Below are 23676 nucleotides of genomic sequence, written 5' to 3' on the forward strand. Positions count from 1 at the left end.
TTTTCATCGGGAGTGCAGTTGCGGTCTGTTGTTTGCCTTTCGCCTATAGAACTTCTGCCCAGAGTGCTGAAGAAGACCAGGCGCGACCGGGCCAAAGTCATCCTTGTGGCTCCGGACTGGGCTCGAAGAGTATGGTATCCCGAGCTACTCAGTCTGAGCATTGATCCCCCGATCCGTCTGCCTCTACGGGAGGATCTTCTGTCGCAGCAGCAGGGAACGGTCTTCCACCCGAACCTGTCCAGTCTCCATCTCCTTGCGTGGAGATTTAGCGGCGGCAATTGATATCCTTCGACCTCCCTCCTGAAGTCTGTAATGTTAACTTGGCAGCCAGGCATCCCTCCACTAAGATGGTATACACCTGCAGGTGGAATACGTTTGTGGCATGGTGCACAGCAAAGGCTGTGGATCCCCTTTTGCCCCTCTTTCAGAAGTTCTTCTTTTTCTTCTCTCTTTGGCCCAGCAGGGCTCTGCTCTTGGCTCTATCAAGGGCTATCTCTTGGCCATTTCCGCCTTTTTAAGACTTCCAGATCAGCCTTCGTGTTTCAAGTCGCCTGTTGTAAATAGATTCTTGAAAGGAATCATGCACATGTTTCCTCCTGTTCATTTCGTGATGCCCCAGTGGGACTTGAATCTAGTTCTTACTTTTCTGATGTGTGCTCCCTTTGAGCCACTTCACAATTGCTCTCTTCTTCTCCTCACTCTAAAGACTGATTTCCTGGTTGCCATCACCTCTGCCAGAAAAGGTGAGTGAGCTCCAGGCTCTTTCTTCTAAGCCTCCTTTTCTCTCTGTCCATCCGGACAAAGTTGTTCTAAGGACTCGTTCTTCTTTTCTGCCAAAGGTTGTCACTGCCTTTCACATCGGGCCGACCATCACTTTGCTCACCTTCTTTCCGCCTCCGCATCCCTCAAAAGAGGAAGAGAGGCTCCACCGTCTGGACCCAGAACGTGCGCTCTCTTTCTATCTCGACCGCACACAACAGTTCCGGGTGGATGACCTGCTCTTTGTTGCCTACGTGGGCGCCACGAAAGGTTGGGCTGTGCTCAAGCGGACCATCTCTCAGTGGGTCGTTCTGTGCATAAAGGCGTGTTACTCCTTGGCTAAAAAGGAGCCTCCGTGGGGTTGTGCGCCCACTCTACAGGGCGACAGCAGCCACTACTGCTCTGGGACGGGGAGTTCCCTTGCATGACATCTGTCAGGCAGCAACGTGGGCCTCGCTGCACATTTTTACCAAGTACTACTGCCTGGACAGCCAATTCCGGAGAGACTCCTTCTTTGGCCATTCTGTTCTCCAGGACTTTCTGGTGTGATCTTGGTTTGCAGACCCACCACCTGGGTTGGTATTGTTGGGGTATCTATTCTAAGGTAAGGAGTTTATCACTACATGTTTCTTTCAGATGCACAAGTTACTTAACTTTGGTATCTGTAAGAAACATTAGTAGTGATAGATTCCTTACCGCCCCACCCATACTCCCCGTTCTGCGAACTGTTGTCTAGGGTTAAGGTCATCCATTTCAGGAAAAGGTGTCCAGGAGTCACAACTGAGTGTTTTTACTCTAGACTGACCACCATATGACTTACAGGTTAGATTGTGAATTAAATATTGTTCATGTGTGAAAACCATTCAACTACTCATATGCTCAACATGCAACCAAGGTAGGAATTTTTCCCATCAGTTGCCGTTCTATACCACCACTATCACATGTGCAGTGAAAAAGAGTGGAAGTGAGTAAAATTTTTCCCTTTTATTCTTTTAGTTCTTTATCACTTAATCATGCAAGCAATAGCAACATCTAGGTCCTGATGAATGCATAGGATAACTTCCGCTTATATGCAGAAACATGTCGACCACTTGCTAGTAGATATTTTGTTAAATCTACTCTTCACTTTTCACTTGTTTTTAGACTTGGGGGTCTGAGAGAAACTAATAAAGCACTTATTCTACTCAGTTCCACCTAATTTAACTCACTTCCACTCTTTTTCACTGCACTGCTTTCTTTCAGTTGTAACTATCATTTCAACACCATACCGATACCACCCAGCGAAACAAATAACATCAGTCTCCTTACTCACACAGTCTTCACACTCCACATAGTGTGACTGATCACTTGTACTAACTCCTGGGTAAGGAGGACCCAAATGATGTGATAGTGGTGGTATAGAACGGCAACTGATGGGAAAAATTCCTACCTTGGTTGCATGTTGAGCAGTTGAATGGTTTTCACACATGAACAATATTTAATTCACAATCTAACCTGTAAGTCATATGGTGGTCAGTCTAGATAAAAACACTCAGTTGTGACTCCTGGACACCTTTTGTTGTAGTAAGTCTGATATTAGGGGCATGTGTCCAGTTCAGAGTCGTAAAACTAGCCCTTAGACCCTCATTTATATAGTGTGTTTTGTCATCCATTTCAGGACCCTATTTTCATGGCACCAGTGGTCAGTTTCTTTCATGACTCTGCGTTCCTGGCGCGGAAAGTAGTGTACAGATTGACGTCAGCGTGCGTGGGCACATCTAAGTGGCTCCGGCAAAGTCATCCTGGCGCCAACGACGCACGTGGAGCTGCACAACGACACCTACCGACGCGCAGAAGTAGGGCTGACAAAAAACTTTCTGGATGCTTTTCTGACGCCTGGGGTAATTCTAAGGTAAGTAATCTATCACTACTAATGTTTCTTACAGATATATCGTTACCGAAGGTAAGTAACTTGTGCATCTTGCGCAGACCAGGCCTATGCATAACAGCATGACACATTTGGAAGAAGGAAATCCTGTAGAGTGAACTTATAGTGATTGGTCAAATCGGTCTCGCCCATAGGAACTAAAATACCCTGCATAAAGCCTACTCTTACCCTGTTTACACCTCAAAGACAAGGTCATCGCTACAGGGCGATTACAATGAAAGATGTGTTTCACACGCAACTCTATGGTGAAATCCACACTTCTTTAGTTTCAATCATCACATTACAGACCGAAAAAATATCTCTTGCTGAGAATTAACGTCAAAACCAAATATAATATAAATGTGTGTGTATATGTATGTATATATATATATATGTATGTGTATATATATGTATATATGTATATATATATATATATATATATATATATATATATATATGTATATATATATATATATATAGATCAAGCTCTGCTTGTCAGAGCGAAACACGTCGGGGAGGGCAGCTGCCCGTAATTGCACTGAATAAAATGACTGCTTGCACTTCAGTGTGTTGGATGGCCCGTTATTGAGCGTTTTCATTCTTGGGGAAGAGGTCGTTACCTGCTTGGTGCCGCTTGGAAATCAGCGGCTCAGGATTCTTCTTTTGATATATATATATATATATATATAACACCTACTGGCGGTCGCCAGTAGATAGTTATAGTTAGGATTTTTTTCAATGCAAAATCTCAAAATTCTATTGTGAATAACTTTGGCGTCGGTTGACGAATCTGCCTGAAAATTTCCTCAAATTTGCCTCGTCGAGCTCCGGTCCTTCCCTGAAAGTTTGGGGGGGATTCGTCAAGCGGGGTCCGAGATAAAAGGGGGTCCCAAAACGTGTTTTCCCCATGTTAATTTCCATAGGGCGGTGTTAGAACTGGCTATTTCTGGTAGGCTAAGGCTGACGCCAAAGCCAGGCAGAAACCACCATTCTAGTCAGGGCAAGGAAGTCACACGGCAAGATAACCTCTGCTCACCCCCTTGGTAGCTTGGCTCAAGCAGTAAGGCTAAACTCTGAGGCAATGTGTAAAGCATTTGCGTCAGCGCACAACAGCAACAACATACTAGGCACACCACAAAAGAGACTCCACACAAGGTTATTATAAAAATAACTTTTGTATTGTAAAAACACATCAGATAAAATCACACATATACATTGTGCCAACTGGCACGGGCAATATTCACATGGGATTATTCACAAGACAGGGCCACATGGGCCACTGTCATATTCAGATATAGCACTTCTAGATAAAATGTAGAATATAAAATCACTTCTAGGATAAAGAATGAATGTAACATAAAATAATAATCAAAGATAACAACCAGTAACCACTGGTAACAGGAACCAGGACCTTACTAGGACCACCTGTACTAGAAAAAGAAGAACCACCTAAGTATTACACAGCATTTAGGGTTCTAAGAAAGAATACCTTACTCATGATGCAATAAACCTACATTCAGAGGAGTAGAAAGACAACCACCTAAGAATAACCACATTTAGGGGTACACCAGAACACATTACCCATGATGCAGGAACCACATTTAGAGGAGTAATAAAGAATAACACATGATGCCATAAAATACATTCAGAGGTGTTAAGAATAGAGCACATGATGCAATAAAATACAGTCAGGGGTGCAGCGCAAGAAGACACATGATGACTAAACATTCAGAGGTGCAGCGCATGGAAAGAAAGACACGTAATGCATAAACCTACACATTCAGAGGTGCATAATAAATCAATAGCGCAAAAACTCACATTAGCAATAACTATTAAAAAGCATAGAAATCACATTGCGCCAACACTACATAAGCCACCACCTGTGGCAGTCCCTAGGCCAACTGGCCTTGTGGGGCAAGGATGCCCTGAATCCAAAGTCAGGGTGCGCTGCCATGCAGCGCCAGTTTCAAAAGTACAAAAAGCCTAAACGTGGCAGCTGCCCACAAAGTGCTGGGCAACTGTGTACTAACAAGCTGTGGCAGGGCTCTCAGTAGCCCCTAGAACAAATCTGCGCCACCTGAGCCACACAGGCTCTAAAACAAACATGCCCCCAAAGCGTTGGAGCCCACTGGGCTCTGGAAAGAAGTAGGGGGGGGGCGCTGGAGCCATCTGGCTCAGGAATTCACTGTGCCCCCTAGAGCCCTCGTGGCTCTTAACTAAAATAGGCCCACGAGCCTCCGTGGCTCTGTAAACAAAATGCGGGCATCGTGGGAGCCTTCACGGACTCGTGGACAAGGGCGCCGTGAGCCTCGCAAGGCTCTATGTAAATAAAAACATGCCCCTTCGTTGGAGCCTCCACAGGCTCTGCGTGACGTTGGGGCGGCCCACTGCCATCTGGGGCCGCCCTTGAAGCCCTCGTGGCTTCTCCACATCGAGCGCGAGCTCGCGCTACTGCGGGGGGGGGGGGGCGGACACCGACAATGTCTCCCGGCGCCCCTCCCCTGCTCTGCCCTACTCCACCCGGCCCCAGCCCAGACTCACCGGGCCTCAGGGGCGGCTCCTCCGGGCGGCGGCTCTTCTCCACTGGCGGTGGGGGCAGGCACCAACAATGTGCCTCGCGCCCCCGCCGCAAGTCTCCGCCTGCCGCTCCTCTCCTCACTCGGGGCTCCCTCTGCACACGGGAGCCCCAGAAGCCGGCCACACTCCTCCTCTCTTCCTTTCTCCGCGGCGGGGGCAGGCACCGACAATTTGCCTCGCGCCCCCTCCGCTACCGCTCCGCCATGCTTCTCCTCTTTCCCTCCCCTCGCCTCGCGGTCGCCATTCCTCGGCACCCGGGCTGCGGGGCGGGACTTCCGGCCGGCCGCGCTGGGATTGGCCGGCCGGCCAGGTACTTCCGGGTCACCGCGGGCAGCGCGGCGGCCCGATTCAGGCAGGCATTAAAGATCTCGGCGTGGGCAGCCGAAATTAAATAAAAGTACAAGTAAGCGAGGTGGGCACTCGCAATGTAAATAAAGCGCTCCCAGCGCTAAATGACGACCCACAGCGCTATAATCCAAATAAAGCGCTCTACAGCGCTAGAAATCAGGTAGAGCGCTCCCAGGCGCTCAGGGGGAAGCACAGCGCTTCCTACAGGCAAATGCAGCTCCTCCATGCTGCAACACGGTCCCAGAGATTCCAAGGGTGCAAGCAAAGTCCCCCCCACAGCCCAGCAAGGCAGAGGGGTCCCCCAGAAGTCCAGGAATGTCCATCAGAGGTCCAGGAGCTGGGCAGGGCCCAGGGATTCCCCTGAGCCCCAGCAGCAGCATGCCCCTGGCAGATTCAAGTCAGAAACAAGAACATTTTGGAAGGGGACACAGCCCCTTCTTATACAGTGAAAAGTCTTTGAAGCCTTTGAAGTCTGTGTGAGAACCAGCTGGACTGGTTTAGAGGGAAGTCCCCTTCAGTATCAGGGGCAGAGGTGACAGTCGCCCAGCGGGAGGTGGAGCCAGCTTTGTAGTTAGGCAGGCACAGCCCTTCACTATCAGGTGCCATCTCCTCCCACTTCCCTGGCAGCAGATGCTGCCTTTCATCCATGGGCTGACTCAAGACAACCTCCCGGGCTCTCCAGCCCCTGTCATCCTCAAACCAGACAGTCAATCCACAAGCAGGCCCAGGCACTCTGGGCCAGGCTCACCAGCCAATCACACGCTAGCACCAACTTACACAAATATGCCAACTTCCAAAAGTAGTGCTTCTAGACTAGACACAGTCATGCCGCATACATCATTTTGCAGCATTCACTCTCACGAGTTCATACATACCAAACTCGCCCCTGAACTCCCCACACATCAGGAACTACCATGGGCATACATATTCCCCATTCATTCCTATGGGAGGGCAGGTCACTCACCACACATACAGAGAGCTCAAGCACTTTACACTGTACCACAGTGAAAAAGTGCGCAGAGGCCTAAAATCACCAACACCAGGTTCCATAAACAGGCTAGGAAAAAGCAAAAAGTCTAGGGGTGAACCTGCCCAACGGGCCGGGTCCAACAGGCGGTCAAACTCACTTTTTGCCCGAACGGCTGAATGGATTTCCACCAAACTTGGCAAAATTGTAGGGACTGGTAGCCCGATGTGCCTTTGCTATGTCTAAAGATATGTGCTCCAGTGCATTTTGAGTAATTTAGGTTAAAAAAATATATATATCTATGGCAGCGTAGCGGTACGCGCACGGGGAGCGCTCCGGGCGCGCCACGCGACTTGCGCACGGAAAGCTGATTGGCACTCAGGTGTCTGTAAACATTCGAAACAGTCCGGAGCGGCCGCCATCTTGTGTCTCGGTAAAATCGAGACACAAGAGGTGGCAAAAACAAAGGGGGAAATGGCCAAAAGGGGGCAGAGTAGACCCCCCCTGACCCGCTAGGTTTGATGTGGGGGCCAAAAAAGGGCCCCGCGGGGCAAAACATTTTTTAAAATTTTTTTATTTTCGCAGGGGAGCGCCCAGGTACGCGCACCGGGGAGCGTACCGAGGAGCATACCAAGGGGAAAAAAGAATGACTGTTTCAAAAAAAATGTAGCTGTTTTAAAAAAAAAATCTACATGTAGAGACTTAGGGGCAGATTTACAAGCCACTTACGTCACTTTTGCGTCACTTTTCTCATGTTAAACGTGACGCAAAGGTGGCGCAAGGGGCTTGTAAATCTGCCCCTTAAATTGTTGTTTTCCTCTCACTCCACTCCCACACTCACCTTCTTTCAGTCCTCCTGCTTTACTTCCCTTCCCCTCTCTTCCCTTCATTCGCTCCCTCAGTAATTCCTCTTCTCTCACTCACCTTACTCCACTTCACTCACTCCTTCTCTCATTCCCTCTGTCCTCTCACTTTCTCACTCCTCTTCCCTCATTCCTTCTGTCTTACCCTCACTCCCTCTATCCTCTCACTCTGTCACTCCCCCTTCACTCACCCTCACTCACCTTGCATTCCTCACTGTAATCAACTCACCTTTACTCACTCCCCTTCTGTCATTTGTTCCATCAGTCTCTTTATCCCTTTCATTCAGTCATTTCATCCAAACAGTTATGCAGTACACATTCATTGAAAAAAAGAACAACACAACATGTAAGGAATATAGCTCTTTGGAGAATTGGAGGTAGTTCTAAAAAGAACTGTTTTTTTTCTTCTTTTTTAGTTTTGAATTTTTTTTTTTACTTTTTCGAACGTTTTTAAATTTTTTGGGTATTTTTTTCAGAACAAAAACAATACTAGGGAATGCAAAACTGCTCAACAGGAGCAAAAAAAAAAGGGGGAAAATTAGGGCTGAGGGGCGCAGCGGTGTTCCTCCCTCTTTCTAACAATCAGCTCAATGCTCTGCTCCCCATTACAGAGCAGTTGGTCACACTGCTTACAGCGAATTGTAATATCTGCAAAAACAGGCTGAATATTTGGGATCATCACTGCTGGTCTTCCTCTCACCGATGATGTTGAAGCTCCGGTGGAAGTGGAGGGGCCATCGGGTGGTGGATTGCGAGCCAGGGCCCTGGTGCTCTCCCGTGCATAATTAATCGGGTGCCTCCTCTCAACATGCCCGATTAAAGTAGCATTCCCGAAACTATACTTCCGGGTGGGATCCCCACGTGATAGGACAGTGTCACAAATTTTACAGGTGACTTTGGCTGCATTGCATTTTTTCTCCCTCTCTGGAAAAGAGAAAAACTTCCATATGAAGTGGTCCTTCACTTTTCTCTGTGGGGGGGCCTCAGGCAGGAATCCATCCGAAGAGTCTGAGGACTGGTCCTGGGAAGGGTTCTGGGAACCAGACATGGTTGAATTAGATTTTTTTGCAGGAACAGACAAGAGGTGTTGTGAAGGAAATGGGTGGGGTGTTTCCCTACTTGTGAAAAAAAACCTGTTATTAACCAATGAAAAGGGTTATTTTCAGGTCACATGACCCGACGCGCTTACGCTACGCGCCCCGGGGCGCGTCGCGTAAGCACCTCGGACGCTTACGTTGCGCGATCGTATTCGCTCGAGTGCTTCCGGGTGTGCTTACGCCGTGCGTATCACGCGGACGCGGCTACGCGATACGTCACGATTGTTTTCGTTCGCGATATTGGCGCTTACGGGACGCTCCCCGGTGCGCGCCCGGGGGCGCTTCATAAAACTACCCTTTCCGGGGCTCTCACCGGGGCGCTCACCGGGGCGCGCACCGGGAGCGCTCCAAGGCAAAAAAAAATTTAAAAAAATATATATATACAAAAAAAAATTGGCAAAATTGTAGGAACTGGTAGCTGGATGTGCCTTTGCTATGTCTCAAGATATATGCTCAAGTGGTTTTTACGAAAATTAACTTTGAAAAAAATATATATTGGGCTACATTGGGCTATATATATGTTAGAGCCCAAATGTAGCCCAATGTAGCCCAAAGATGGCCACCAGAGACAAAAAAAAACAAATGTAGCCCAAATATCAGCCAGATGTATCCCAAATATAGCCCAATGACAGAATGTCCCAGAGTGTTCTAAAGAACAACTAGAGCGCTAACAGTCTTACTTATAAACTGAGACTTATAGTTAGGAATTAGCATTTAAAAAACCTTTGAAATTCACTGGAAAAATAGGTTTCACACCAGCTATAGTTAGGAATTAGCATTTAAAAAACCTATTAAATTCACTGAAAAAACCATAGATTTCACACCAGTTATAGTTAGCTGGAAATTTTACTAACATAAAACCATTGAAATTCCCACGTTATAGTTAGTTGGACTCACTATAACTTGCGCGTGCAATGCACTGCTAATGACGTCACATATTACATCACTCATGACATGGTCAGTGACATCACTCATGACATCACTGATGACACCATCCTTGTGACAGAGTGACAGACCTCCTTTCACTGCAATGTAATCCTTGAAACACATATTCAAAAATAGAAACTAATTTTTTTTTTTAAATGGAGACAACAACCAATTCAGTAATTCCACCATCTATATACACATCTACTCATTCACAAACAGTTCAATATACTCACTCATACATATACTCACTCATCATATGTAGTGATACACCTATACATCCTGTTACACACTGACAGTCATCCAAAAGTTACTCACACACATACTCACACATGCAAATAAACAATTGAACATCCATTTATTTGCATATAGAGCTATACACACACTACCCCCTTACTTCTATTGAAATTAAAACATATTTATTCTCTTAAACAATCCCTTATAGTAACACATACTTATTTAAACAGGAACTCTTACAATCTTACTCTCACATATACTCACTTATATACATCAATATTCACATATACTAGATTAAAACATATGTAGTTACTGATAAAGACAATAGTGAGAGTCATTCACTCACTAACATACACATATACACACTCATTCACCCATACAGTCCTGCACATATGCTGTCTTCAAAACTTATACAAACAGACAGTCAGTCAATCATGCATCTATGTGCTAAGTAATACCCCCACCAAACCATATAGACACTCATACTGATACTAAAAAAACATATAATAACCCATGTACATACACATGTAGCTACTCACCAACCCATGCAGCTACTTATACACAAAGTGAAACACTAATACATATATTTAAAAATTTAACCATTACTCACTAATATTTATTTTTCAGAAAGACACACATTCACTGGATGGTGTCATCAGTGATGTCATGAGTGATGTCACTGACCATGTCATGAGTGATGTAATATGTGACGTCATCAGCAGTGCATTGCACGTGCAAGTTATAGTGAGTCCAACTAACTATAACGTGGGAATTTCAATGGTTTTATGTCAGTAAAATTTCCAGCTCACTATAACTGGTGTGAAACCTATGGTTTTTCCAGTGAATATATATATAATTACAAAAGAACAAAGAAACTGCACTCGCGGGGGTCAAGTCCACAGAGGATTTATTGCACACTGATAGTGAGGTTCAGACGCGTTTCGGCGGTACGCCTTAGTCAGTTACAGGCGACCGCCATAACGCTGCACAATATAAACATATTGGTTCACCAAATCTCGCGGGAATGGTTTCGCCAGGATGCCATGTTAACATCAGGCACATTCACTGGCGTTTTTCACAACAATACACAAATATCGACTTTTGTACTTAATGTTCGCAGGGTTAGGGTAAACATTTACAGTGTGTGTGTGTATATATATATATATATATATATATATATATATATATATATATATTACAACACTTTCTCCCCCTAAAGGAAACGATGAGCCGCACACGCAACACGGTGCTTTCAAAGCATTTATTCGAGCAATTCTGGGCAATCATGACTCGTTTCATTCCATCTTGGAACTTCTTCTGAGGTGTTGCATTGCTGTTCACTTTCATTATTTCAAAATAACCCTCCGGTGGGTCTCAGGAATTAACCTGCGCAAATGGAGCGCAAGGGAAAGACTTTCTTTCACTGAAGGGCGACGTCGCAGTGCCAAAAGAAATTACACTGTGCAAGTTAATTCCTGAGACCCACCGGAGGGTTATTTTGAAATAATGAAAGTGAACACCAATGCAACATCCACTTGAGGACTACAATTACTCAGATGCACTACGGATACCAGAATCCTTTAAAATTACTCACCTGAATCCACTTGAGGCAATAAAGTGTTTTAAAAAGAAAAGTGCATTTTGGGTTTTCAGTTGCAGAGGCTGTTACAACACTGCCTTTGACAAAGAAACTGGGGCTTCGAAACGCGTTAGGCGCATCAATTCAGCAACTAGCCTGCCAGTTCCCAAGAAAGAAAGATTAAGAACCAGCCTGCGGCGGTGTGCGTCCCGAAGCACAGGGCAACCTCGATAGTGTGTATGTATGTGTATATGTGTATATATATATATATATATATATATATATATATATATATATATATATATATATATATATATATATATATACTTTCTGTTCTCTACATGCCCTCTCTGTCTGGTGACATCCTTCGAAGTCATGTGCAGGGTAGCCTTAATCACACTTATTGTATTACAGAGAATTTCCCACACCTGATCTTAAAGATCACAACCTGCCCTTTTGAAAGTTATACCATGAAACCTAGCAATGCCTAATCTCATTTAACTCATCTACTAACCCCACCAATCATCACCTCAGATCTAGCTCATCTGTTAGATGGTGTAGATAAATCCATACATTTCCAAATGTTAAGTTCTAAATAAAGTTACCCCTACCTTTCGTCTCGCAGTTCACAGATTCCACTCAACAGAGCAAACAAACAAGTAGCTGTATTCCGGGTCTTTCATTTCAAAGTCTGTTCAAAACTACAAATTACTGACGCATAACAACCGTGTTTTTATCTGGTCTCGTGTTTGTTTCTAGTGACCTCGAAACTGCAACCCTATTCCTAAGGATCTTTAAGGAACTGTCGCCACTTGAAGATAAATTACTTTGGGACCCTTGCCCACCGGCTTAGCACCGGTCTATTTACTCTCCTTTTATAGAAGACTGGATGTTGACTTTAAAAAACGCACAACTTTATAACTGAGCGTTTTGAAAATCCCCAGTTCATGCAGAAATTACTCTCTGACTCTTATGAATGTTTGCAAATAAACATAGCATTTATAAACTATGTACGAAAGATGGGTAAAATAAATTTACTTGTGTTAACGAAATATTATTTAATCACAGTCTGGTATTGCATGCAAGTTATATGGAAGCGGCTACAAGTACGGGGTGCTTTTACATGAGGCAGATTGACATAGCCAGTTATTTTGAATTTTTTACTGCGATTTGTTTGTGTGTGTGTGTGTGTGTGTTTTGTGGTGTGGATATACAGGCAGTCAACCGTGGCATTGTGGAGTGCAATAGAAGAAGGCAGAAAGAAAGATTGATACAAAGTGCAAGTGCTTGTATGTCGCTGTGAGGTGTATTGCATTAATGGGCAATTATAGTATCCTACTCTGATTTGATACTGTTGTAGTGTCATACTTTGATGGGTAGTGCAATAATGAGGGTAGTAGTGCAGTGATAAGAACATTAATGCTCTATGCTGGTACTGTTCGGAGGAGGTAGTATGGGGTGATGTTTCTTGAAGGTGGTAGTTTAATAGTAAGTGTGGTGGTACTTTGATGTTGGTGGGTGTAGTGTTCTGGATGGTGGAAGTTCGATGACTAGGCAGTAGTATGGTGGGAAGTGACTGGAGGGATGGTGGTGAAGGGTAACAGTGTGTTATCAATAGTGATGGTGTGAAGGCAGTAGTGAGGGTGCTGTAGCAGACATCAAATTGCTGAGGCCGTTGAGCAGAGGTGGTTATGTGGTTCTGGGGGTTTGTAGTGTGAGGTTGATAGTGGTTGTTGATATGTTTCTTGGTGGGGTAGTGTGGTGTGGGAAGTTGTAGTCTGTGTAGGGGAAGGGTAGTGCTCTGGTGATAGTGCTGGGCTCCAGAAGGTGACAGTACAGTCGCCAGCAGATCAGCATAGTAATGGAGATAGGTAGTACAATGTTAGTAGATGTAGTGGAGGTGTTTTGGAGATTGATGTTTATACATTGATGATAGCTCAGAAGCAGTGGTAGTATTGGAGTTGTGTGGTGCTAAGGCTTTGTAATGCAATAGGCTGGTAAGTATGCTGAGATTGTGACATTCTTCTACTGGGGGGGTTATGTATGTCTGGTATGGTTTTAAAGTGCCACAGTGTAGCCTTACGGAGTTAGGAGTCCCACAATGCTTAGTTAAGGTACTTATTTCTTTTTTTGAGGTGGTATTATGGCAATTTATGGTAGTTGTATAGTGTGGCAGTGAACTCGTTCGGGTGAATGATGTGTGTGTGTGTGCTGTTTTCTGAAATGAAGCAGGTTGAGTCAACGTCAAACTCTGATGTTTTTCCATACAAGCACACATTAATCAAGAGCAAAACATTCACCAGTACATTCCCTCAGGGGGGAGTGGGTGAGAGCAGGTCACTCCCATAATTCAGGCAAACCATGGGAGTTCAGAGTCTGCTTAATATTAGAGAGCCGCAGAACCATAGACAAGTGGTTAGCTTTCATTACAACCTGGAGAGCCGTAACGTAGTGGGCAAGTTCTGGAGTAGTCCAGAGATGTCTCCAGTACAAAAGAGGTTGCAGTCTAACTTTTCTCGCCTGCCCTCCTACTTCCATGCCCATGAAAAGTGGATACAAGGGAGTACTGGAAGGAATGTAGGCACTATTTCTCATAAATTGATTTCCTGCTCTTACTAATTCCTCAACATTGGAGAAGCCCCGCAGTTCCTCCCCTTAGTGAGCCAAACCCAGTACCTTGACCTCATAAAAGCAGAGTGCAGGTACAATGGGTTTAATAAAAGAAGCACAATGCTCTTTATGAATTGCACCTGTGTGTTTTATAACCACTTTGTTGACATTCGGTTTCAGGACATGCCTGCAGAAAACGTCTTATCCAGGTAGTTAAGTGAGTCCATCCTATCAAGAGGTACCACCCCCCTACGATAGGGACATATAAGCTTGCTCTTATGTCTTCATCTTTAATATAATGCATGCTGTCTCCTTGGCTTAATAGGCCTCACTTAGAGGTGACTGACATATATTAAAATTAGTGCATTGACCTTGCCACACATGATGAGGGCAAAGTCTAGTTCGAGCAGCAGTTTGAACTTCTCCTTCAGTCTGCAATGGCAGGACTGCTGACATTTGCTTAGTTGGGTCACTCAGGGTGGCACGAACAGTGCTTCAGGCATTGGTCACCCCTTTAACTCCCATACACTGTGCACAACTGGTACTATTTACCAGGGACTTATAGGGGGGTTAAAGTCCTTGTCAGTTGAGGTTACCAATTTCCCTGTATCAGTTTTAAGGAGAAAGTACTGGCACTGGGTCATGGGCAGCAGGCTCCAGTACACTTTCAGAGTCCTACTCATCAGCATTGGGGCAAAAAGTGGGGGCAGGAGGTGACCATACACAAATGGTACTTTCCTACACCTGGTTAACAGTTTTACCTTCTAACTTGGACTTTGTTGTGGTAGTCAAAAACAGGTTTCAGACTGGCGCTGAAATGCGTTCTGCTGAAGCCTTGCAATTTGGCCTTCAAAGCAGCAATATGGATGAACTTGAAAACTACAACTGCCAAAGCTTTTTTGTCACTGGACAATCTTTGCCTCCTTTTACCGCTCTCGAATCTTCCATTGGGACTTAGTCACTTTTTGTTTTATAGGTAGAACAAATGCAGTGAGAGGTAGGATGGCAGATTGTTACTGCCCAGATATTAAAAAAACAAAATGCAATTTATCATTGTTCATAAAAAGCAAAAAGCTGAAGGAACACTTGAAAAAGTGGATTTTGCTACCAACGTTTATACAATAACAGAGTGAAAATTTTCCAAAAACTACCACATAGAGTTTTCTGAGAACTTCACATGATGTTGGATACCCTTTAATTAGGCACTTCAAGATTTGGAAGGTATAGAGTTGAAAGGTATCTTTTTCTGTTTAAAGGCACACCCCAAATATAATTGGGAAGCGGTTGAGACTAAGAGATAAAGAACATTGTGCATTCATCCGCAACGCCTTTCGCACAATATACCATGTTTGCTTTTAGCAGATAGTCATAAGAAATTAATTCAGTTCTATTTCAGATTAAGTCCTACATGCTTTTTGTGGTTTTTCTATAAAGTTTTCTTTGAAAAAAAGTGTGTGTCCTCTGCTCGGTTAGTTTGATTTATATGCTGAGTTGTGTGGGAGTGAGCCTTTTCAGGGGCCCACTGGTGCAAGGGTTCGCCCTTCTTTGTCCTTAGACTAACAAAATAGAGATTAGCACGGAAGCTGTAATATCAAAGCAAATGAATGTATTAACCGCTCATGAGGGAGACCCTCAGGCCACTGTATGAGGTAGTCCAAGGAGTACAGAAACCATGGGCCTTTTATGGCCATTTTATAGCTGAGTAAGCATGAAGACTCAAAAAGAGGTGGTCCTAGTATACATAAGAATAGCTATTTCACATATATGGACAACTGGAAACTACTTCAACAGAGTGGGAGGATTAACAAAAACCCTTACATCAGTCGGAATAGCCTGACAGTTATACACTAAGACAGATGCATTCTGGCATCCTACATTGCTCTGGCTCAGTGCTGAAAAAGTTAATTATAGTTGATGACTCAAGCGAAATACAAGACAGTGAAGAGGGAGAAGCACATGACGAGCACATTGCTAACTAAAATGGCTGCCACAAACAAAATGGCTTCAGCTTATGCTAACGGTAATTTCTACGATTTCCACAGTTGGGTTATAGTTCACTTCCCTCAAACGCAGGGCTTTATAATGTTTATATCGGGGGATCTATGTTTCTACCACTAATGTCCCCCTATAGCATTTCGTGTTAAGTTTTTATTGGAGATTTTTCAGATAAAAGTACAGATACAAAAGATAAAGCAGGGTAATATCTTTGACAAGTAAAATGCAGTATCATTTAACTGTATACAAAGGAAGGAAGAAAATGCGTTCTTTACCTTTTTTTAATCAATGTTTTTACTTTAAGCTGAATGGAGACTTTGCCTCAAGGCCCCAAATTTGATCATTTCCACGTTATACCAAGTATTTACTGAAATGTTCTTGCAATACTCCGATGCACGTAGCCCAAATACCATAGCCCTACCCTCAAATGATTGCATGAATAGAAGTGCAAAGAAAATTTACATGTCCACAAGCTGGAAATTAGGGGCCCTTAGCTTCTTTTAAAACATTCTTGATAAGTCTGTGCCTCGACTTGAAAGACAGTTCAACATGTTTTTGGTCTACTGAGTTTCGTGAAACATTTACGGTATTATAGCTTCAGTGTCGGCCAATAAAACTTCTGGAAGTCAAACTGCATCTTTTCTCCTTTTCTTCCTTTTCCAAGCACTTCGACTCCGAAACCCAGGATCTGGCTGGGATTGAATGGTCTCCCAACGGTTGTGTCTTAGCAGTGTGGGATACTTGTCTGGAGGTATGTGAAACACTACATTTCTTGATAAGCTAATGTGTGATACAAATTATGCATTACATATATGTTATGTACTTTTTTAAAATGCTTTCAACCTTTTCCATGGCACCATCTGAGTGTTTCACGAGGCAGGCAGAACAGTCACTTGATAGGTTAAGTTGTTTGTTGCAGTTTGGTTGTGTGTGGTTGGTAGAGTTTGAACAGAGTTTGCTTTCTAAATAGGGTTGCTTTCTTTTTTATGAAAGTAAATGAGTGATTATTAAAATCTTTGTGATGGCATTGCCAAAGGACTTTTCTGTTTCCCTCTTGAAGAGTGGAGGGGAGTTGATCGTTCATAAATTGCCCATGGCATGGTGCTTGCTATATATTCATATCATAATCCAGATCGGTGCCCTGTGATGCAGTAATGTACACCCGAGTGCGTGTTACGTTTATTTGGTCTGCCTTTCTTAGAGTATATATGTCGATGTGGTGTGTGAAAGCATTGTTGATTTGGAAATTTGTTGCCAACTATGACATGTGTGCCTTTTTTATGTATGTTGATGAGTTAGGGGGTTAAATTCGAACAATAGGGTGTTGTGTTATTGTTGCAAATAAAGGCCTTTAATGTCCAATGAAGGCCCAAATATGGGTAATAGGGGTGTGTTGAATGCTTGTGTGAAAAGAGGACTATAATGTACTGATCACCTGGTTGTTGCTTTTGGGCGATGAGTGTAGACAGAAAGAATTGCTATTTTTCTAAACCAGAGTTATTTTCTACAATAATGTATTGCGGGGAGATGCCTTCTAAGGTGGTGATAATCCTGTAGAAGACTAGGCAATTATTCTGGGTAGGCATACATATTAGTCACAATTTTCTCTACTATGTAGGTAGTCCAAGTATGTGAAGCTGTTATGTATAATATCTTGCTTATAGACAACTTTGCACGCTTTTAGAATGAATACGGTGTCTAGCTCAGCCCGCTCTAAGGTCACCCTTTGTCACCGCTCAGTACCTTGCCCCACTATTGCCCAGAAGCCTGTTTTGTCTGGAACTCATTCACTTGTGGACATTCATCAGGGAAATCTAGTTGTGTTTGCAGCCTTATCACATTTATCTTCCCCCAGGAGGCCAACATCGGTCACCACAATCTTACCATTCCACCAGGACCATTTTCCGCCGTCTCCCAATTCCCGGATACAGCAAAGTATCTGGAACATCTTTTCATGGAACATGGCGTGACTTAATTCTTAGCTGGAAGACCCGAATTGGGGGACTTTTATTGATACGTTTGATATCTATATCTTTCAAGAGACATGGTGCGTGGAGCCAGTATATAGGTCAGGGTTCACCATCTATTTTTGCCCAGCATCTTTAGGTGGTAAGGGTCGGCCTGCTGGAGGCTTGATCATGTGGTTTTAAAATGTGCTAATCCTTTGTATTACGAGGCTTGATATTAATTTACAAGATGTTATCGGTCTTCTTGGTATGTTTTTAACTTCTACAACAGGCCCAGTGGGGTAAAATGAATCTCGCATACTTGTGTATTTTAGACAAATCCTTAGATACCCTTCCATACAATGATCGGGTAAGTTTTTCCGGTGACTTTAATGTCACTCTCGAAACCTGCGGCACCTAGCCTTTTAAAGTAACCGAAGAATAATATGAAGCTTATGGCGTCCCTCAGCTAGATCTGGGCCCTGTTGCAAGATGTTCTCCCATTGCTGATCAATTGATGAGCCTAACTCTTCACTTTGGCCACAGGGCTTGTAATGGTAGGTCCCGTTCTGACCACAGTGGTGCCCATACTTTTAAGCTTGCATCACAAAAGAGGCGCAATGATTATAGATTCCTCTCCCTACCAATATGGCCATCTCTCAGAGACATGGAAGTTGTTTAGCGCTATGACAGCGACAACAATGCTCTCCATCTGTCTTTAAGTGAGCTAAAATCTACTGCTCACCACTGTGCTTCCCCGAATATTGGGGCTGCCCAGTCCATTTTGAATAATAAGCGCGCCCTAAAATGGGAGGCTGTTTGTAAGGACCCAAAATTGGTGGCCCAGACAAATGATCCGGTGGCTGATACCTAGGATACACTGAACACCGTGAGGTCGCCACCTTCTGATTATAGTTTTATTATTACATTCCATGAAAGACTTTTCAATTCCCTTAAATCTTCAATTAGTAAAGATGCTCGCAAGACCCATAGGGTTCAGACCCACTGTACCTGGTTCAATTCTAGAGGTGTCCTTATACAAAGTTTAAAAAACAGAAACAGGCAAAACATAGTTGGAACTAGGAAAGAGTATAAAGAGGCACTTCATCAGGCCAAAATTGATTGGGAACAAGAGATGTGGGTGGAATTAGTAGTAGCTGTTAAGGTTGGGTGTGTACATTTTTTGGGCGAATCTTGGCTCACAGCAGGCAGAATGCTACCACCATTGTCGATTTTATAATTTACAGCCACTGACCTGAGTGGATCATTTCCAAAAAATGGATGCAGGCAAGCCCAACCCAGAGAATATACAATCAAGTAATGTCTTATGTCTCCCCATAGATGAAGGTCCCCCTCTGTCTTTCCAGTACAAAGATGTAATTGCAACACTTATGACACTTCCGGCACATAAAGCTCCTGGCCCGACTCCCTTCCTGGGGACCTATTGAGATCAGAACCTCTAATCTGGGCTACATATGTTCAGCTTCTGTTCCATTCTATTCTTACAGGTGGCCCAACCCTTAGCTCTTGGTTGATTGCAGAAATTGTCCCGATTCACAAACAATGGTCCAAAGAAGACCCAGGGACCAATAGGCCCATCGGCCTAATCGACACGTCTCAGAAACTCTTCTGTCATCTCATACTGGATCAGCTGCTTCATTGGGCCATGGACGACTGTTTTCTCAGAACTCCAGGCGGGATTCAGGAATAGGGTCAGTACGGTGGTTCAAATCCTCCCTTTCTGCACCCTATATTGGAAAAGTCTCTCTAGACAAGGGCCATCTGTATGTGGTCTATGCTGACCTGAAGACAGCTTTTGATTCCATTCCTAGGGCTAAGTTGTGGGACGTTCTGGGAAAGACAGGTGCTCCCTGCAATATTTTGTTTGTCCTTATTAGGTTGCATGCATTCAGTACTGCCAGAGTTTGGTATGGCAACTGTGGTGAGCTCACAGACCCTTTCTAGATTGGAACTGGTGTCCAGCAGGGTGGTGTTGGCCCCAACGCTCTTTACTCTTTATATTAATGATTTAGTGCATGCATTTGATTTCCCTGGAAACGATGCATCCAAACCTGGCCCTCATAAAATTGTGATGCTACTTTTCGCAGATGACACTTTTAATTTCTCCAACCTGTGTTGTCTGCAGGCACTACTTGATCACTTTTTAATTTTCTGCAGCGATCGTGGTCTTGAACTAAATATTAATAAAACAGAATTTATGGTTTCTGATAGATACATCTGCCGTGTGGATTCCTCACCTTGTGAATAGAGTCCCACAGCAGTCCCCACTCCCGGAGGAGGGTGTCCACTCTACTAAACCAGGAAATCCTGAAGGACAGAGCGCGCAAAGTGGCCGTCTCTCCTGACTTCGGTATCCAAGCAGTAATGCTTCGCGAAAGTGTGGAGGGAAGACCAGGTTGCCGCCCTACAAATATCCTCCACAGGAACACCTCTAGCCAAAGCAGAGGTAGTTGACTTAGCTCTAGTGGAATGAGCCCTAATACCCTCTGGAGGTTCCTTACCGGCCAAAGAGTAGCAGATCTTTATACACAGAACGATCCATCTTGATAAAGTTCTTTTATGGACCTCTCTTCCCTTCTTGCAGCCAGCAAAGCCAATGAAGAGTTGATCGTCCAAGCGACAGTCTTTAGTTCTGTCCAAATAAAAAGACACCGCCCTCTTAGGGTCCAGACGGTGCAACCTCTCCTCCTCCTTGGAAGGGTGTGGGGGAGGATAAAAGGTAGGGAGGGTAATGGATTGACCAAGGTGGAAAGGAGTCACCACCTTAGGAAGAAAAGCATCTATCAGAAGAACAAGTTACTTACCTTCGGTAACGCTTTTTCTGGTAGATACTATATCTGCCTGTGGATTCCTCACTGACCCACCCGCCTCCCCGTTGTCCACTCTTCTATGCCGGAGTTTTTGTAATGTTATGTATATTTATTTTGATGTCAAGGAAATGTTTCACTTGCTTTCTTGCACTTGCTTTGCACTGTGTGCTTTGCCTTGATTATTGTGTACTGTGTATACTTTGTATATATCTGCTGTCATTGGTCCGTCCGTGTGCCTCGATGGCACGGAAAAAAGGCGGAACTGATGTCATCACGCCGGCGTGGGCCTATTATAGGCGTCGGTGACGTCAGCGGAGTCGCGAGCGGAGCCGTGTCTCTGTGACGTCCTATCCACGTCGGCGCGAGGCTACGAAAAAGAATTTCCGAATGTTGCTGGCGCAAGGGGGATATTTTTTCCGAATGTTGCTGGCGCAAGGGGGATATTCACAAGGTGAGGAATCCACAGGCAGATATAGTATCTACCAGAAAAAGCGTTACCGAAGGTAAGTAACTTGTTCTTTTAATCCTTATAAATCTGTTAGAGCAAAAATCGTGGTGCAGGGTGTACCTCTAGAAAAAGTGCAGGAGTTTGTGTATTTGGGGTTCTGTTTGAATCAAAAAACGAGTTGGTCACACACATCAAGAGATGCTCACTAAAACTCCAAGACGAAGATGGCTCTGTAGCTAAACTGTGCCAAGGGGCCCCTGCATACTCTTTAGAACCAGTGGTGGAGATGTACTACATCAAAGCAAAAAGCACAGCCATACATGGCGTGGAACTGTGCGGCGTGCCAAGAGTGATGAACTTGGCAAAACTGAAAATTGGTTTGTGAGGAGCATTCTTAACCTCCCACAGAGTCCCCCTCACCTCCCCAAATCCTGGATTTGGAGAGTGTCCCTAAAAATCAACTTATGTGTCGTCCTATCTTTTTACTGGCAGACTTGGGTCCACAGATGAATTAGAATCCTACAGAGTTGTGATCTTCTTAAATCTCCAGGTTTCAAGAGGATTGCTTGGTTCACGCTGGACACGCTGCTGCTCACTGCTGTGGTGACTCTTTATTTTTCAAATTCTCTGCCTCACTTGTAAGCTGATTAAATATCCGGGTGCTTTTTAAAACTGTCACCCTTACCTTTCCTGCTGTATCTGCGCCGCTGGACTCCCCGTTCCACCGCGAGCTGAGTAGAGCTCGATTGATGTGGAGGGAGCCCATTGGCTGCGACACTTCCTGTGGATTCAGGCACTTCTGAACGGAGGAGGTGAGCGGTCTAGCGCTCCCACCTTCCTCTCCTTAAAACCTGATGTAGTCGACAACGCGCAGCAGGCGCGCCGGCGGTGCGTTAAAGGCAAGCCCGTCTGCGCCCGCCTGCACACGACCGGGCCCAGGGTCCAGACCCCCTGGACAACGACTGAGGTATACAACTGACGAACTACTCTCCCTTGCTTCTAAGGATTATACCATCAGTAAGTTCATTTACGATAAAATAAAAGGAGCGAATATACAACAATACACGATAGCTAACTGCCTTCACCCCTCCCCTCAAAAATCCTATACATGCAACAGCAGCTCGGTGGTTAAACGCCAGGTTGACCTAAAAATTACTACCCTGAATACACAATCCCTACAAAAACATCATCTGGAAATATTTTCCCTGCTCCAGAATGGGGATATCTAAGTTCTGGCGCTCACGGAAATCTGGCTAGGCGAAACCTCAGTACCAGACATTATCGCTTCCCTCCCAAACGCATACAATGTGATGTGGCATAATCGTAATGATAACACCAGAGGGGGAGGCGTGGCAACCTTTTTCAAAAAAGATTTGACTGTCACTAAAATAATGGAGTAGAATGCCGACTCAGCTGATTTACTGGGGGTAAAAATCACCGTTAACAACTTGTGCTTTGCCCTCCTGACGGTATATCGCCCTCCAAAATCAACACCGCAATTTAATGATTTATTTACGACCATAATGTCTGATATCTGTACTCGTTATCAGAGAGTATTAATAGTGGGATACTTTAACCTGCACTGGGATAAGGAACCCAAGGATCCGGTAGCTTTACATCTGGAGGCTCTGATGACCTCACTGGGCCTCCAACAATTAGTGGATGCCCCTACACATATTAAAGGTCATACTCTGGATTTGGTCTGGACCACCCAAGGGGGGGGCCAGTCTGATAGACATTCTACCATGTACGTGGTCAGACCACTTCCTAATCAGGTGCTGTATCTCAATAGATAATTCAGAAAAGGGGGTGGTGATGAACAGAGTGTCTGAATTAAGCAGACCACTCTTACCCAGTCCAAAGATCAGGGCTTGATCCATCACCATCAGGATTCAAGCAAACCGGGCCGAAGACGGCTGTAATGCCAGAAACCGGTCCCCGGGAGCTTGTTTCCTTCCCAGTGTAAGAATTGGCTTTTGTAGTTTGGTTTGCCCTGTTCCCATCATGCAGTGGGACAGGAACAGACTAATTTGCATACAGCCAGGTTCTGAAACTGGGATGGTGCAGTGAGCTAAAAAACGGTGTTGGATCTAGCCCTGATCTCTTGACTGGGTGAGAGCTTTCTGCTTAATTCAGAGACTCTGTCCCTCACCACCCCTTGTTGTAAATAGTATCTCAATAGATGGCGCCTTAACTAAACGGCCACAAATATGGAAAATGTTACGTCAGTGGAAAAAAATCATCCCCGCAAACCTGGTAGACCTCCTTCTTGCCCATAACTCCCCTGTCTGTAAACAACATAATCTAGATCAGGAGTATGAGGTCCTCACCAATAATCTATGCGCTGCTATTGACCAGCTAGCACCGGAGCGAAAGTATAAGATTAAGGATGGGTCAAAATGGGCCCCCTGGTTTAACTCCCAGCTAAGAGACTCTAAAAGAAATCTTGTGAACAAAACCTGCTGCACACTACATACAAAAAAGTACAAGCACACGGGATGTCTCAATGGACATAAGTTCAAATTTCCATAGATGATGAAGGGGACCACCAGTATTTCGGCTCCTCTTTTATTGTTCATTCATAGCCAG

At 44.5% G+C, this 23676-nt stretch overlaps 1 protein-coding gene across 1 annotated transcript in view; it reads left to right on the top strand.

Moving 5' to 3' along the window:
- LOC147672910 (WD repeat-containing protein WRAP73-like) overlaps positions 1 to 19343 on the top strand; it is a 381825-nt gene extending 362482 nt beyond the window's left edge. Inside the window, exons 6-7 of the mRNA XM_086947927.1 lie at positions 16527 to 16613; positions 19317 to 19343. Coding sequence (XP_086804053.1) covers positions 16527 to 16613; positions 19317 to 19343 — 114 coding nt within the window. The remainder of the gene's footprint in view (positions 1 to 16526; positions 16614 to 19316) is intronic.
- Positions 19344 to 23676: the final 4333 nt, after the last annotated feature.

Source organism: Lissotriton vulgaris, unplaced genomic scaffold (genome assembly GCF_964263255.1).
Source record: "Lissotriton vulgaris unplaced genomic scaffold, aLisVul1.2 SCAFFOLD_1347, whole genome shotgun sequence".
NCBI classification, from domain to species: domain Eukaryota; kingdom Metazoa; phylum Chordata; class Amphibia; order Caudata; family Salamandridae; genus Lissotriton; species Lissotriton vulgaris.